Source organism: Vulpes vulpes, chromosome 13 (assembly GCF_048418805.1).
Source record: "Vulpes vulpes isolate BD-2025 chromosome 13, VulVul3, whole genome shotgun sequence".
Classification (NCBI taxonomy): domain Eukaryota; kingdom Metazoa; phylum Chordata; class Mammalia; order Carnivora; family Canidae; genus Vulpes; species Vulpes vulpes.
This window is the reverse complement of record NC_132792.1, coordinates 87288055-87305553: the sequence shown is the minus strand read 5'-3', so window position 1 is coordinate 87305553 and position 17499 is coordinate 87288055. Positions and strand designations below refer to the sequence as shown.

The 17499-nt window shown below is 38.7% G+C and overlaps 1 protein-coding gene across 4 annotated transcripts in view; it reads left to right on the top strand.

The window, feature by feature from the left end:
- The first annotated feature begins 6842 nt into the window (after nucleotides 1–6842).
- Nucleotides 6843–17499, top strand: part of ARHGAP28 (Rho GTPase activating protein 28) — a 203555-nt gene continuing 192898 nt past the window's right edge. For 2 of the 4 annotated variants that reach the window (XM_072734928.1, XM_072734927.1), the window contains exon 1: nucleotides 7016–7299. In XM_072734928.1, the coding sequence (XP_072591029.1) occupies nucleotides 7124–7299 (176 nt within the window). In that variant the 5' untranslated portion in view covers nucleotides 7016–7123. Of the gene's footprint in view, nucleotides 7300–17499 lie in introns of all 4 variants that reach the window. The other 2 variants (XM_026005931.2, XM_026005932.2) reach the window with 2 other exon arrangements.

The window sequence follows — 17499 nt, the reverse complement described above, 5'->3', positions numbered from 1 at the left end:
TTTTTTTTTCAACCTCTTGTCTTTGGAATACCCTTCTCATCACCCCCAACTGCCCACACCTACTCCTGAACTCCTGAACTGGCCAATTGTTACTCATCTTTTAAGACTCATCTCTAGCAATACCTCCTCTGGGAAGTTCTTTGATGACCCCCTACTTCAACACTTACTCCTCCCTCTTGCAGAGACCTTGCTTTCAAATTCGTATTTCTTTTAATGTTCCTGGTGCTTAGCAATGTAGGTTCAAATGATGGGCACACCTCTCAGGGTGGATGGAGGGATGGATGAATAAATAAAACCCTTGTATAACTGCAAAGTAGAGCACTGAAGAAAGTATTCCATAATATAAGTCTTTTTATACCAGAGCTTCATGTCTGTGGCTTCTCTGTTTTCTTCCTCTCCACTCTGCCTGGGTGTGTTGGTAGTGATTTATTTCCAATCAATAATGATTCAGTTTCTTTGTACAAGTCAGTTAAGTCACTTGACTGACTCAGTTATGTCCATCACATAAATAACACGAGTCTCGACCTGGCTGAGAGACTCTTGTGGTGACCAAGTCTGCTTAACCCAATTACCAATTGATCATAGAGCATGGAATAAATACTAAAGAAAAATAGGACCTGACACGTCTTTAAAAATAGATACTAAGAAAATAATAGGAAAATCAGAGTAGTCTAAAAATTCTGTCATAATAGCACTCAGAAAATAAATTTATATAATTTAGCTAGTTCTAATAAGTTTTGAGAAATATTTCAGAATAGCAATTTAAGATTTATCAGCTGACCCAATGATAGAGGGTTTACACATTACCTTTCTAAATACTCTTAAAATACCTGTTTCATTAAAGTATTTCTTTTTTATATAAATGAAATTTTGCATTTATTCGCCCTAATTTGACCTAATCTTTTTAGAGAATGTTGGGGAAGTGGGAATGTATATAAAGTGGAATTTTGACAGAATTAACATGTTCTCCTAGGTAGGAGAGAACTGTGCCTTCATTTCCTGCAAGATAGGACCAGTGACTATGTAACTTTGAACTTTTTTTGCTAAGGGAATGGCAGTCAGCAGCTACAGAGACTTGTGCAGCTGTAGCTGTTTTCCTGTTCTGGTCTTAAGTGATTATTCTAGTAGCAGTTTTGCCAGATAAGCAGCCAAGGCCACAAGAGGCACTTTTCTTTTGTCCATGTTGAGGTTTTGCATAAATGTTCTGTTTTCTTGTCTCTCCTGGTAGGATTGAAGATGTTGCACTATCACCATATTTCGTATTACGTACTATAGTGTCACTGACACTCAAGGGACAGAGTTTGTGAGGCTTTTCCAGGTGAGTCATTATGTGAGTTGAGTCTGACTCTTCTAGTAAAGGTTATGAAATGCCTTTGGAATTCGTAAGATCAAGTTGTTTACTCTTGAGTATTGAACTCAACGATGCTTCTAGAAGGGCTGAGGTAGAGGACAGGTGACGAGGATAGTAAAAAAGAGAAGGGAACTAACATTTCTTGAGCATTTAAGATTGCTTAGCACTATGTTTGATGTTTTAAAGATGCTTCCTCATTTTATCTTCCCATCAACTGTCAGAGAAGATTCTCCAATCAATTTCAATTAGGAAATAGAAATATAGGGAAATTAAGGTAATACAAGCAGTAAGTAGCAAATTCATGATTTAATTTTAACTCTGTCCCTCTTTGGTCTACCACTCTGCCTCCTTGGTTTCATTGGAAAGTGAAGAGTCTTTGTGCACCTGGAATTCACATATGATAGTATTCTCAAATTTCTTATATATGTGTATTAACTGACAAATTTATAAGGCAGTACAAAATACTGAATTAACCTTCAGCACATTCTGAGGGCAGTTAATGAACTGTTCTTATGCATAGAGAAATTATGAACTACCTTACTATTGTACATGGAAAATACATGTAATTCTCTCTTCATTTATTACTGTTTTCATTGTTATTATTATATGCTAGTGATAGCTATCCTCCAAAATCCTAAATAGGTTTGTGGAAAGCTGCCACATAAAAAAATAAATCTGATGACCCATTTTATTCCCATATAAAGGATGTATTTTGAATCTCAGCAAATCTTTTATGAAAGAGAAATATAGGGACACCTGGGTGGCTCAGTTGGTTAAGGGTCCAATTCTTGATTTCATCTCAGGTCTGGATCTCAGGGTCATGAGATCAGAGCCCCGTGTTGGGCTCTGCACTCAGCAGAGAGTCTGCTTGAAATCATCTCTCCCTCTACCCCTCGCCCTGCTTGCATTCACACACATTCTTTCATGGCATCTTTCTCTCAAATAAGTCTTGAGAGAGATTGAGAGAGAAGTATGATACCTGAGAGCTTGGATGCAGGGAGCCAGACTTCTGGGTTTGAATGCCAGCTTTGCCATTTCTTAGCTAGGGTGACCTTGGACAAGTTAATGCAGTCCGTTTCTTCAACTGTAAAATGGAGATGCTAACAGTAATACTTCAAAAAGCTACTGTGAGCATTTCATGAATTGAGGTTCTGATACCTAGAATAGAACCAGGCCCATGTTAAGTACTCAATAAATACAGGCTATTTTGCTTCATCTATGTGTGAAGAAACAGGTCAGCAATTCAGTGATTTGCTTGGGTCCTGTGTTCTGTTGGCAGGGTTGGTGCTGACACCCAGGTGTCCTGTTCTTGGCCCAGTGCTGGGTGCTGCAGTGGCATACATAGCAGTATGCAAGGAAAGTAGAATTTTCTCTTAGCCATTATTCCAAATGCCAGTGCTATTTCTGTGCTCCAAATGTCCGTTGTCCACTCTAGGAGCAGTTTATCAACCCAATTCCCAGATGGAGAATCTTTTCCCAGCATCCCTAGTTACCCTGCTGCTGAGCCAGCCGTCACAGTCTTGTGCTGTGAACCCCTAGCCCAGTGGTTCCCAGAATGCCAAAAATGTTAACAGACTCTACCAGGTCCACAATCCCATATCTATAATTCCCAAATCCCCAAAGCTCTCTAATCTGAAAGCTTTTTCATGAATCATATGACTATAAAACTTGTTCAGATCTGAACTTATCTAGTGATAAATCACCTGAGCTGACAGGAGGCTATTTATCGTTTGTATTTATCCCTCCTGGTATGTGTATTTGTATAGTTCACTACAGACATACTAATGTTTTTGCTTATGGGATACTGCCCCAGATATCAGTGGGGACATCTATCAGTCAGGGTCTTGGCAGGAAGAGATGGGGGCATTCAGCACAAGTGAATGAGGAGAGTTTAATAAAAAGATTGTCTGGAAGACTGTGGGTGGATGGAGGACGAACAAGGATGGTACAGGAGGGACAAAGGGGGGGATTAATTGGTGCACCAAGAGCTGTGAGTACCCCTGGGTTTGAAGGGCTAGGTAGAGGTAGCATTATTAGAATCTGGAGAGAGCAGCATGGGAGGGGGCTGCCGACAGGAGCTAAAGCCTTACTTAGGTGGAAGGAGCCAGCTGGTAGCAAATCAAAAGAGAAATCTGAGAAATATATACCCAAGCTGGCTTTTCCCCTTTCCTATAGATGTCCTGCTGGTACCTTTCTTTGGTGGCACCCTACCTGAAACCAGAGGCAAGAGGGCTCAGAGATATAGACCAGAAGGTGAGCCACTGGGGCCCCACACAGAGTAGTGAAGGTGGCAAGGGGATCTGGAGGGCAAGAGAAAAATGTCCTGCACAGCGTATTCTATAATACCCAGTATGTGCACTCTACCATCCCTCTGAAACCAAAAAACTCAAGAATGGTTAGAGTTATATTTTATTAAGTCAACAGCATATGCCTACATTAAAAAATATTAATACATACATGTGAAACTTTTTTTAGTTTGCAGTTATCATTTACAGTGCCATACAGACTTATGAATCATTTATAATAATTCATTGGCTACCCTGAAAGATTAGAACTACTGCACTTAAGAGTACTATCTTTTTCATTCATTGATTCATATGTTCATTGATTTTACAAATGTTCTTTGTTGCTTGCCTACTCTGCAAAAACACTGGGCTCTGTAGTATAAAGACAAAAATACGACACTAGCCCTTCTAGTAGCTTGCAATGTAGTAAAGGACACTAATTTGTTGGAAAATAATAATACAATCCTGGGTTAGCAGATAGTTTCATCTCAAAGCTACTGTAGGAGGAGGAGGCTCTGTTTTGAGAAGGGTTTCTTGACCACATGTGGGCTCAGTGGAAAAAAACACTGTGATCTAATAGCTGTGTGTGCAGTGGACACAGTTTGTACAGTTTTGGCTGACTGTGCTTTGACTGGGCGACCAAGTGAGATAGTTCTTATAATAGAAGCAAGGGGGAAGGCTTTGAATTAGAAACAACCTGAGAAGGCTTCATGGGGGAGAGGTAGAAGGTTTTTAAGGATTTCTAGACAGGAAAATGGCAGGAGCAAAGGCAAAATAAGAGAGGGCAGGACGGGCTGGTATGAGAGGGTCACAGGGTCTCAGGAGTAAAAAAAGTAATAGGTAGTCAAAGTAGATTAGAGCACCTATCCTAGAAGTTTGGACTTTATTTTATAGCAAGTGGAACACAACAGGGGTTTTGAGAAGGGGAGGAACTATGTTTTAGGAGAATCATTCTACCAGCACTTTGAAGAGGGGAAGGATTTAAGAGGAAGGTGTTTGAAAGTCATCTTTGTCTAAGAAGGATGGCCACCACCTAGGCAAGGAATGGTGACATAAGAACAAAAACCCAGCATTGGGAATAGGAGGAATGGTTGGAAGCCATAGTGACTCCAGGGCCTCTAAAATATGAATGTACAAGAGAGAGGGCTGGGCTGCTGAAGCTGGCATTAGGGAGCACCACCGTAGTTTTGGACATCTTGAGGCAGAGTTATGGCTAAAAATATTCACAAGGAAATATCCTGCAAGTATTTCAAATTCTGAATCTGTTGTTCAGAGAAAAAAAAATGTTAAGGAGACAAATTCCATGCCCAGAAAAAGTTTCACTACTGTAATTCCTTATGGTAATTCCAAAATGCAAAAAGCTATAATTACATGTTTAAAAAAGTTTAGTAGCAAAACTGATTTGATGACAAACCTGATCTGAATAAATGTGAGATTATTAATAGGCTTTGTTTATTCCATTTACAGTCAATTCTTTCTACTTAGGAAATAATAAGTTTGAATAAGGGTACTGTCCCAAATTACTGGAAGGAGAATATTTTGTATTAAATGGTTCCTGTACCAAATTACTTTTTAAAAATTTTAAATTTTAATTTATTTATGATAGTCACACAGAGAGAGAGAGAGAGGCAGAGACACAGGCAGAGGGAGAAGCAAGCTCCATGCACCGGGAGCCCGACGTGGGATTTGATCCCCGGTCTCCAGGATCGTGCCCTGGGCCAAAGGCAGGCACCAAATCACTGCACCACCCAGGGATCCCCCTTTTAAAATAAAAAAAAAATGATATTTAAATTCTGAAACTTGTCTGGCCTCAAATTTTTATTTATTTTTAAACATTTTATTTATTTTAGAGAGAGAGCATGAGTGGGAAAGGCAGAGAGAATCTCAAGCAAACCCTCTGCTGAGTGCAAAGCCCAGCACTGGGCTCAGTCCCATGACCCCCAAGATAAGGACTGCTATATTTTGAAGAAGGAAGCATTCTTTGTATATGCCTTTTTCATGCGCTGATGTTTGATAAATTTTTAATTCACAAAATTGGGATGCAAATACTACCTACCTCATAGAGTTGTTTAAAGAGTTAAAGAACAGGAGCCAACACATAAAGGGCATTTTAGTAAATGTTAGTCATTCTAACCCCTTTAATCAACAAAATATTTTCTAAGAAGCATTTTGGTTTTTTGTTTTGTTTTGTTTTGTTTGTTTTTTGTTTTTTTGCTTGTCCAACCTTTGAAAACAAATGTCTCTCTTCTTGATAATGTGAAGAAAGTAGCAGAGAGGACCAACATTTCTGGAGAACCTAGCATGTATGCTTTTACCCCATGAGAGGAATACTGTTTTTCCCATTTCACAGGTGCAGAAAAAGATTATGAGAAATTATATACCTAGCATGACCTAGTATAGTAAGTACTCGGGTAAGGGGTAAACTAACTTCTCTTTTCCCTTCCTTCTAGCTCCCAGGGGAGTGTGAGAGACAACAGGTAAAACACACTGTCTGGGTGTGAAAGATGAAGTCATTGTGGGACTCTAGCATCTTCTGGTTCCCTTTTTAAATGGTTAAAAGAATGTCGTCTTTCCATTTGTGCTATTAGTTTTATATACGTAAAGACATATTTCAGACCCCAAATGATTGAAAATCATTTCTGATTAATACCTGCCTCCCTGCCACACATTTCTCTAAATAAAGACGTCTGGACAAAACATGCATTTGGCCCAGAATAATCAAGTCTAATTTTCAGACAAGTTGAAAGCAGTATCTTAATTTGATCAGGATTGGTAGGAGGAAAGGGATGTCAGGTGTGGTAAGAGGCTGGTTGCTGCGGTGGCATTGAGGGTGAGGGAGGGAGGTTTTCTGCTTGCTGGGTGAGTTACCTGCCCAAAAGGAAATCAAGTTTATTGTAATTTGACCAAGTACACAGCAACATAATCTGGTTCTTCAATTTTTGATGTGGATGCTTTAAATGAGAAGGTGTCACATTTTCTTCCTTTCCCCAGACCACACATTGTAGACCTGGCCCCTCTCCTTCTCAGCCCAGGCTCCCAAGGCAAGATTTCTTTCTTTCAGTGTCTTGCTGCCAGGCAGGAAATGTTACTAGCTGTGGGATAAGCCTCCCCCATTTGGGTGTGTATGTGTGTGTGGGGGGTTGGGGGAGAGATGAGAAAAGGAAAAGAAAAAGAAAAACAAAGCAAGAAAAATTCCTAGAGCAGCTAGCCTGAACCCCGAAGGATCACAACGGGTTTCCAGTTTCCTAGAAACAGGGATACCCCCCGTCCCCCTGCCCCCGACTCTTGTGCCGCCCCCCCAACCCGCGTACTCCCCGCCCCCACCCCCAGCGGGGCTTGTGGGCGTGTCTTTAAGTCCCTGCTAATAGGGCTGCCCCGCGGGCGGGGCTGGCTTCCCCGGGCACCCCTGACAGCCGCGGGAGCGAGCCCCTAGGAGCTGGACGGGCCATACCGCCCCGCTGGTGCCCGGGTCCCGGTGCGCTGGTCCATGCTGGTCCCTGCCTTTGTTCTCGGGCCGGAGCGGGGACATGCGCGGCTGAGGATGGAAGTGGAGGACTCGGGCGGCGTGGTGCTGACCGCCTACCACTCGTACGCTCGCTCCCAGCCGTCCAGCTCCGAGCCACGCTGCGCGCCCAGGGCCACCGCCAGCCACCCGGGCAGCAGGTACCCAGAGCCGCTCCATAGGGAGCAGAGGTTTCCCGAGCTTGGGCTTTATCTCGCAGCTGTGTTTTCTGCCAGGGCCTAAGAGCACCATCACTTGATGTTGTTTCAAGTTTTGGTGGACTGGATGAGTGAGCCTGCTGTTCTTTGTATTGTCCTTGATTGCAAGTCTCAGCTGGTAGTGGCTAAAGTCCTTGGCTAGCAGAGGTTAGCAGTGGAGTCCTGTTCTTGATATAACTTGATGGTAAAGAGGCATATGCCTCATTTCTGCCAAATTCACCTATTGACATATTTGGAGAATTTAAAAAAAATGGAAATGAGACAAGCAGAAAAAGAAAAAAATTAAAATGCATTATCCTAAATCCTCGAATATTATTGAGGGTTTCTTTAGTAACTGCATGCCATCTAAGCTAAAATATAGCTGGAGAGATTCTCTAAAAGTAAATCTGAGTAGACTTTTAAAAACAATTTTATTTCTAGATTTTAAAAACTGTTCAACTGTATAAATACATTGGTATCGTTACTTTATTATTGCTAATGTTTACTCAATGCTGTAAATGCTATTATAATTTATTTCTTTTGGGTCAACAAAGGTCTATAACCATTTCATTATGTGTATTTTTAGATTAAATATAGCAAGGATTTATGTTAAATTACTCTATTAATGTTCATCTGTTTGATGCAAGATCAAGGCCAATGTGACTTCCATTAACTAAACAAAAATGTTAGAGTCTTAGGAAATTTCCCTGCTCAGACAATAATAAGTGAGATAGTTTGATCTGACTTAGAGTTTGGGGAAGTTTTGCTTGTTTAAATGTGGCTATTTATCTACTATGGATCCACTGATGAATGTGTTTTTTTTTTTCCAAGTGGGAAGTTTGAATGTTGATTTACTTTTTTGCATCAAGTTTATTTTTGTTTACTTTTTCTCTTTTTCTCTTTAGTTATGTGATAATGATTACTTCTCTCTCCTAATTGATTTGTGAGGCTTTCAACAGATTGTGATTTTATTTCAAGGAATATCCTTTTGGCTTGTATCCATGGGAAGAATAAACTACATTGGCATGAGATCTATGTTAGGCTCAGCTAACAAAGACAATATTGTTTCTTCCAAAAGAGCAGGTTGAGTGAAATCTTATTTTTATGTAAAGACAGTGAGAAAGTAACATTTTTCTTCCAGCCTTAGGATCGATCACATTGTCTTAATGGCTACTTGAAGATATAAACTTGAATTTGTCTTCAGGGTGTTTTCTTTACTAAACATAATCCTCGATTATAATTACTCAGATTATGAGTAACTAAATAGATATAAGTGAGTTCATGAGAAGCAGGGATCTGGTTTGTGCATTTTTAGATGGTCCTAGTATAACTATCCTGTCACTAACTCCCAGCAGCTGTCTAAGAGTAATAGCTAGATTGTGCCATTTAGGCCTTCCAAAACTATATCCGTTTCCAAAGCAAACTGGAGAAGTTCCATTAACTAAACATGTGGTCTTGTGGAATGATAATGCATGAGAGTAGAAGAGTTGTGTGCCATTGTTAGTGTTTTATCATATGGTTGCCAGTGAGATTTGTGTTGCTCCAAGTTTGCATTTTTGGTGACTGCGTGCATCCTTTCTATAGGAACCTTTGTATCACTCTCAACTCTCTGATGCAGGAGATAATTGACCCTGTCCCCTGCAACTAAATCTTGAGAGAATAGCTTAATTCCTTGGTTCCCAGTAACAACAATCAAAAAGAAGTTCCTGTATTTACAAGGAGCCGGAGGACACCATCAATCATGAGTCTGATAACAGAAATAATCAGGACCCAGTTATTAACCTTTGACTCACTAACTACTGATCAATACTTCCTTTCAAGCCAAGGAGCAAGATCGTATTGTTCTACTTATGAAGAAAGCACTCTCTCTTTCAAGAATACCATTTCCTTTAAATTGCTTACATATGTGCAACATATTTGTGGAGGAGTGACCAGTATGGCACTAGGAAGCATGGACTATTGTATCATCATTCTTGAGCTCTGAGTTAGCAAAGTTTCGATTCAAAGCAAACCGTCTCCTTATTTTCCAAGCCTCCACTCCATCTGACTTTATGTGCTTTTGGTTTTTTGGGCTGATTTTTCCCACTAAAGTATAATCTCAGTCTCTATCTCTTCCTTCATTATTCTGTTTTGTTCACTGTTCTAATTCCAAGTGCCTAGAGCAGTGTCTGGCACATTTTGGTAGCTCAGTAAATACCTAATGAATAAATGAATAAATTCCTACTAAGGTTATAAAATGGCCAAGATAAGTTGGCAGGATTTTAAACAGCTGAAGTCAATCTCTTTGTACTTACATTTGCCAGCCACACATTAGGCATTAGGAGTACAAAGATAAATAAAACAAAGTCCCTGCCTTGAGAATATGGCCCTTTACCTTTCTGACCAATAGGATTTTTAGAAAAAGCTTGGAATAAGTGGGAACATTTTGAAACACGAGGCTTCAGATATCAATCTGGACTGCCAGCTTCTCATTTAAAAAAATAATAATAAAGGAATAAAGAATCCAGCAACTCAGGCCTCTGCTCTGTCTGCCAGCACTGGCTAAAGCTGAGTAATGGCTGCTCCGTTACATGCCTCCCCCGATAACTCTTCAATACTGAAGCTGGGTGGCCATTGTAGTTTCTTTAGGGACTGCTTGTTTTATTTTATTAGAATAAGTAGCCAGTATGGAGTATACTTGCCAGTTACTCAGGCTTGGGGTCAGGCTCCCAGACCCCATTCATCACCATGTACCATTTATTACCATGTGGTCTTGAGCAACCTGCTTCAACTGCTTAAGAATACCAGCGAAGCATCCAGTAATTGTTAGATGTGTTATTACGGTTACCATTTTTTAATCCCAGTTGTTGATGTAAAGAGGAGGGTAAAACATTTTTGGTACCTATCCCCAAAGTGTATTCATGGAGGAAAAAGACTTGAGTACTAAGTATTTGTTGGAGGAGGGAAAAGTCCTTCTTTATTTCACAATCTGTCTTTATATTCTGTTTATAAAGGATAAAAGAGAATGAAGGATTGTAAATTTTCAGTTCTGTTAAGTGCTTGGGACTGTCTTTACAATCATGTGATTTTTAAAGAGGCTTAGCTTCTAGACCCAAAATCCGGAGTGGAAAATATTGACATACATATGAAATAATTTCACTTAACAAAATGAAAGGTAGCTGAAGATAAAGCTGGGTGTCTTGTTTTTCAAAGATTTTCTAAGCTGTATATAAGAAATATATATAATATTCTTTGGTGAGTATATAGTATAAAATGACCATGAGTATTTCTGATGTTTATTTCATTATATTATAAACTTCCTAGGAGAGAACAAATATAGAAGAAGAAGAGAACCAGGGGCAGCGCGGGTGGCTCAGGGTTTAGTGCCGCCTTCAGCCTATGGCCTGATCCTGGGGACCCGGGATTGAGTCTTGCATCAGGCTCCTTGCATGGAGCCTGCTTCCCTCTGCCTGTGTCTCTGCCTCTCTCTCTCTCTCTCTCTCTCTCTCTCTCTCTGTCTCTCATGAGTAAATAAATAAAATCTTTAAAAAAAAAAAAAAGAGAACCAGCTCTTCCTCAAAAACAAATAAAGGAGCTAACCAAGGTTATCCTAGGAATTTTAATTCTACAGAAATGTTAAAATCTTTGTTTTGTAGCATAACTGTTCATAGTAATGTGAATGATTTGATTAAAATAGAATTAATGATAATTAGAAAATAAATATTTTATTTTGTGGAAAAAATAAATTTAGCAACCCTTAGTGCCATATTAACATCTTCCTGGATGGAAATTAATTAAAAACACATTTGTTTCAAGATGCCAACTCTCGTTCAATTAAGTACTTATAAGGTCTTTGTGAGCTTCTGGACATATACATGGGTACATTAAAATATGGGGCGGATACTTTTGAATTGCTTTTTCTAGAGGATTCAGAAATAGTAATGGATATAGAATTCTTACGAGAGGATAAGATATTTATGGGTCATTTTTAATGTTATGGTTAAAACCGTAGTTGGTGTCTCTGGTTTCTTTTTACAGTGGGGCCCCTGCTGAGCGTAGGTGCCTCTGAATGTGAAGCTGTTGGAAAACATCTGGCACATTTCCTTTGATCATGTCATTTGGCTAAACATTTGGCCAGTTGCTCTGTCCATTTTTAACCTGCTCAGTTATCCCCGATCATTAATCCTTAATGTATCCACAAAAATTCAGGGAACTTAGGGTGTTGTAGATTCATATTCATGAGGATACAAGTAATATTTTTTTACTTGTTTATTTTGCAATAATATTAGACTTCTGGAAAATTTGCAGAAGTAGTTCAGAGTACTTCATGTAACCTTCACCCAGTTTCCCCTAATGTCAACATTGTGCATAACCCTAGTTCCATGATCAGAACTGAAAAATTAGCACTGATGTAGTACACTTAACTATATAGGCTTTATAACCTGATTTCATCAGCTTTTCTGCCAGCATTAGAATTCTTCTATTGTAGAATTGAATTTGGGATACCACATTGAATTTAGTTTTGCCTTCCAAACCTCCAGTCTCTGACAGTCTGTCCTTATCTCTTATGGTACTTTTGGAGTACTGATTGCTTGTTTTATAGGAAGTTCTTCAATTTGGATTGGTGCGATAATTTTCTTTCTTTCTTTCTTCCTTTCCTTTCCTTTCCTTTCCTTTCCTTTCCTTTCCTTTCCTTTCCTTTCCTTTCCTTTCCTTTCCTTCCCTTCCCTTCCCTTCCCTTCCCTTCCCTTCCCTTTTCTTTCTTTCTTTCTTTCTTTCTTTCTTTCTTTCTTTCTTTCTTTCTTTCTTTCTTTCTTCTTTCTTTTCTTTTTTTATTATTCATGAGAGACACACAGAGAGAGGCAGAGACACAGGCAGAGGGAGAAGCAGGCTCCCTGTGGGGAGCGCAATGTGGGGGACTTGATCCCAGGACACCGGGATCACGCCCTGGGCCAAAGGCAGATGCTCAGCCACTGAGCCACCCAGCTGCCCTGTGGTGTGTTATTTTCTCATGATTAGATAGAAATTATGCATTCTGGTTAAGACTTCCACAGAATAATGTTGGGCCCTTCTCAAGTGCATCATATTAGGGGGTACATGATGGCAGTCTATCTACTAATGTCGACGTTGGCTCTCATCACCCAGTTAAAATGGTGCCTGCTGGGTTTCTGTACTGGTAAACTATATTTTTCTCTATGTAATTAATAAGTACCTTAGGGGAGATGTTTTGTGATTATGAAATATCTCCTGTTTTTTTTTCTCAAACTCCCCTTTACCGATTTTTTTCTCAATTCTGTACTGATGTATTTTCCATTCTATAAAGTCCACATTCAGTATTCTTTCTGTATTGTTTTTATCTCTTTCAGCTTTAAAAAAATCAACCAAATATAATAAATAGTTCAGCTTTATCTGGTCTGAGTTCATGAAACTTATTTCCTAATTTTCAGAGTTTCATGATCTTTTCAGGAGCAAAATTTTGTGATAGTCTTCCGTGGAAAATAATCAGAAGCCTTCTAAATTAAATTCTATGTTAAGAGACGATACTTGTTAAATCCCACTTGAAATTACTGAGGCTGGGATGCCTGGGTGGCTTAGCAATTGAGCGTCTGCCTTCAGCCCAGGGTGTGATCCCAGGATCTGAGATTGAGTCCCACATCAGGCTCCTTGCAGGGAACCTGCTTCTCCCTCTGCCTCTGTCTCTGCCTCTCTCTCTCTCTCTGTGTCTCTCATGATTAAATAAATAAGATCTTTAAAAAAAAAAAAAAAAACTGAGGCTGTTTTCTTAGAACCATGTTAATACGTAATGGAAACATTTTTCTCTTACCAGTGTTCCTGAGATGTTACTTGAACCTATGCAGATGCAGAACCTATTTTCATACCTAAAATAAATATTTAATTTACATATAATTAAAATTTCTTCTTATTTGGTCCTCAAACCAAACTATTTGGTTTCTGAAGTAATTCCTATTCTCTGTTTTCTCAGCCTGTAGTCTCTACGTATCAGTTTCAGCAAAGAATAAAAGTAAAATGTTATGAAGTAGAGCAAAGGAAGGGAATAAAATATTCTCAGAAGAAAATTTTGGAAATAAAGTTTATCCATTTAACGGATAGATTTTGTTTTAAGCTTCTTTGGATAAAAATATAAGGTTAGGCATACCCTTAACCAGGACAGAAATGCACCTTTAAAAAACAAAGGTTTTATTAATTTTCTCTAAAGAGAGAGAGCATATATGCACATGAGCAGGGGGAGGGGCAAAGAGAGAGGGGGAAGCAGACTCCCTGCCTAGTTGGGAGCCTGATGTAGGACCTGTTCACAGGACCCCGACACCATAACCTGAGCCAGAGGCTGAAACACCCAGGTGTCCCAGAAATACACCTTTTCTTAATGACTGTCATCATTAAGACAGTATGATTTACAGTGCTATAGTAAAGGCACCTATTGAGATCTGTAAGTTTGCTTGCCTTCATAGTAAATAGCCTACATTGGTATATTGTTCTTTTTCTTATATAACTTAAATATTTATTGTTTTTTTCCCCTGATTTCCAAGCAGCCTTGAAAACCTTTAGCAGTACTATTGTTCTGATGTTATTTTTAATGTGCTTTGTAATTTACTTTTCATTAGATAATTGAGATTGTTAGAACTATGTAAAGAAAATGCCATTCAGCGGACTAAACTGTATACTCTAACACAAGATTTGATAGCATTTATTTCAGTTTCTTTGAGCGTTTATTGGTTTGCTTGTTTGCTTTCAGTTTCTTGCTGTGTTCTGGTTACTTGAGTTAGCAGTTTTGTATAATGTGTCATTCTTCATCACATGAAATTTCATGTTCTCATTTCTTTGTGATTACTAGAGGATGCATTTCAGAACCAAACAGTAATGTACCCAAAAGCTTCAAGTTGCTCTTTTCTAAAATTAGCACTAAAAAATTATTTCACTATATATTCATCTTAAGTATTTGGGGTTTATGACACATTCTTTTAGTATCAACTGTATATGTCACTCTTCAATAAATAAATATTATACATAAAACTGTCTGTTTGACAGGCATTAAGTGTTCAAGGGTAGAAGAACATACACTAAGTATCACTTAGAGAACAGCTGCTTTGTCTCATGTTACTCTTAAAAACTAAACCTATGCATTCCATTTCTGATCCCTTAGATTAATAGAAGATGACTACATACAGGCACGCAGTACAAAGGACAGAAAACTAAAGACAAAGTAGCATGTAGAATTTTTAAAATTATGAAGCACTTGAGACTTACTTCTGTTTTAGTAATTCTGAGTTGTGGTGTCAATTATCTTATATATGAGAGACAGGTCTTTAGATTTTTTTTTTTAAAGATTTTATTTATTTATTCATGAGAGACACAGAGAGAGGCAAAGACATGGGTAGAGGGAGAAGCGAGCTCCCTGTGGGGAGCCTGATGTGGGACTGAACCGCTGAGCCACCCGGGTGTCCCCACAGGTTTTTAGATCCATGTTAAATTTTGTGATTAGCCACAAAGTTTACTTTTGTGTATCTATAATGTATATAGAGAAAGGAATCCCTTTGAGGTTTCCTGTTCAGCATTCTTTTATGAAAATCTATTTGGAAAACATTGGTCAATCCATTTGTTTTTATACAAAGGTCTATCAGCATATTTATAGTTTTAGATCCATAGAGATATCTCACAGGTGCTTAGAAAAGTCAAACATCCAAAAATGACATTACAACTAATAATGATCTTCTTTTTGATCTCTTGATAGTTTTCCCTATCCTCATTATCATATCTAAAAAATCACACAAGTAACCAGTTAACAAGTCTGTGGGTTGGAACCAAACCCATATTTGGAGATGAAGAGCCAAACAAGAGAGAATAAATGTAGTCAGAAAAGTAAGGACTAAGTTTCTTTCCTGAAAATTTCCTTGACAGTAGCAGCCAGAGGGTTTTTACTTGTCATAATCATTGTCCTATGATGGCATTTCTTTTTTTTTAAGATTTTATTAATTTATTCATAGAGACACAGAGAGAGAATGAGAAGCAGAGACACAGGCAGAGGGAGAAGCAGGCTCCATGCAGAGAGCCTGACACGGGACTCCATCCAGGGTCTCCAGGATCACGCCCTGGGCTGCAGGTGGCGCTAAACCGCCGCGCCATCAGGGCTGCCCTCTTTTTTTGTTTTTTACAGGACTATTTTTATTGAGAACTTACTTAGCTTAACATATATTATCATTTAATCCTTAAAACAGTCCTGTGACATAGGAAGAAAGTAAGGCACAGAGAAGTAGCCCAAGGTCACACAGAGAGGTTATGATAGAGCCAGAAGTCCCACTGAGCCCTTCCAAAACTTGTGCTTTTAACCTGTTGTTTAAATCTTGAAACATTATTTAATAAATTATGGATTTAGGGTCTTTCTGTCTCAATTTGGCTGTAGATTAATTGAAAGCAGGGTTAGTTATTACTTATTTTACATCCCTTAGCAAACTAGCAACTTTCACATAGTAGATGTTACAAATATTCAGTTTGATTTAATTTTTCCTTTTGTAATCATTTTTATTCTGTTTCAATGGAATAAGTATGCAGTGGGTTAAATATAAATGGATATAAATAGTTGAGAAATTTTGTTATCAGTTGAAGCAAGTGCAATATTAGGAATTTTTTCCCTTTATTAAAAAATTTTTTTAAAAATATTTTATTTATTCATGAGAGAGACAGAGAGAGACAGAGACACAGGCAGAGGGAGAAGAAGGCTCCTCGCAGGGAGCCCGAAGCAGGACTCGATCCTTGGACCCAGGATCATGCCCCAAACCAAGGCAGATGCTCAACCGCTGAGCCACCCAGGCATCCTTTCCCTTTAATTTAAAAGCTATGTCCTTGCCCTTCATGCAGTCTTAGGTAACAGTATTTTATTATTTTATTTTGTTTTAAATTTTTTGTTTATTTATTTATTTAGAGAGAGAGCATGAGCACGAAAGGGGTGAGGGGCAGAGGAAGAAGCAGGCTCCCTGCTCTGATGTGGGTGGGGCTTGATTCAGAACCCTGGGATCATGATTGGGATCATGACCCAAGCCGAAGACAGATGCTCCACCAATTGAGCCACCCAGCTGCCCCATTAGGTAACAGTATTTCAAAGTAGACAAAATGTGCTGAAGAAGTCATTTCAGTTTGACCAAGAAAGTGAGATCTAAGCAGTTAGTAACAGGAAATCTTCCTGTGCTTTTTTTTGGGTCAAAAATTGGGAAGGACAATTGTTAATCCTTAAATTTGATGTTCTTAGTAACTAGCTCTTAGATTTTTTTAGTTTGATTAATAACTTTCTTTGACTACTTAGATTTCTGTGTTTTAAAGATATTTTTCACTTCGTTCCTTGCAGTATGACTCACAACATAAAAATTCTTTTGTTTCTTCTCCCCACAGGCAAAGGGCCAATAAATTAATTTTTTAATTAATTTTTTTTTAAATTTAGTATAGTTAACAGTGTTGTATTATTTTCAGGTGTATAATATAGTGATCCAACACATCCATACATCACCCAGTGCTCATATAACAAGTGCACTCCTTAGTCCCCATCACCTGTTTCACCCATTCTCCCACCCCCCTTATTCTGGTAATCATTTCTCTGGTTTGTTTATACTTCTTGGTTTGTCTCTTATTCTTTGCTTTGCTTATTTCTTAAATCCCACATATGAGTAAAATCATTTAGTATTTTTCTTTCTCTGACTGACTTATTTCACTTAGCACTATACTCTCTGGCTCCATCCATATCACTGCAGATGGCAAAATTTCATCCTTTTCATGGTTGAATAATATTCCATTATTACTCTTCTTTATCCATTCATCTATCCGTGAATACTTGGGCTGCTTCCATAATTTGGCTATTATAAATAATACTGCTATAAACATAGGGGTGTATGCCTTCAAATCAGTGTTTTTGTATTCTTTGGGTAAATGCCCAGTAGTGCAATTATTAGATTGTAGGATAGTTGTATTTTTGGGGTGAAGGGGCAGAGGGAGGAGGGGAGAGTATCCTAAGCAGGCTTCATGCTTAGCACTGAGTCCAGCTTGGAGCTTGATCTCACAACCCTGAGATCATGCATGACCTGAAATCAAGAGTTGGACACTAAATCCACTGAGCCATCCAAGTGCCCGGGTAGTTGTATTTTTAACCTTTTGAGGAACCTCCATGCTGTTTTCCACAGT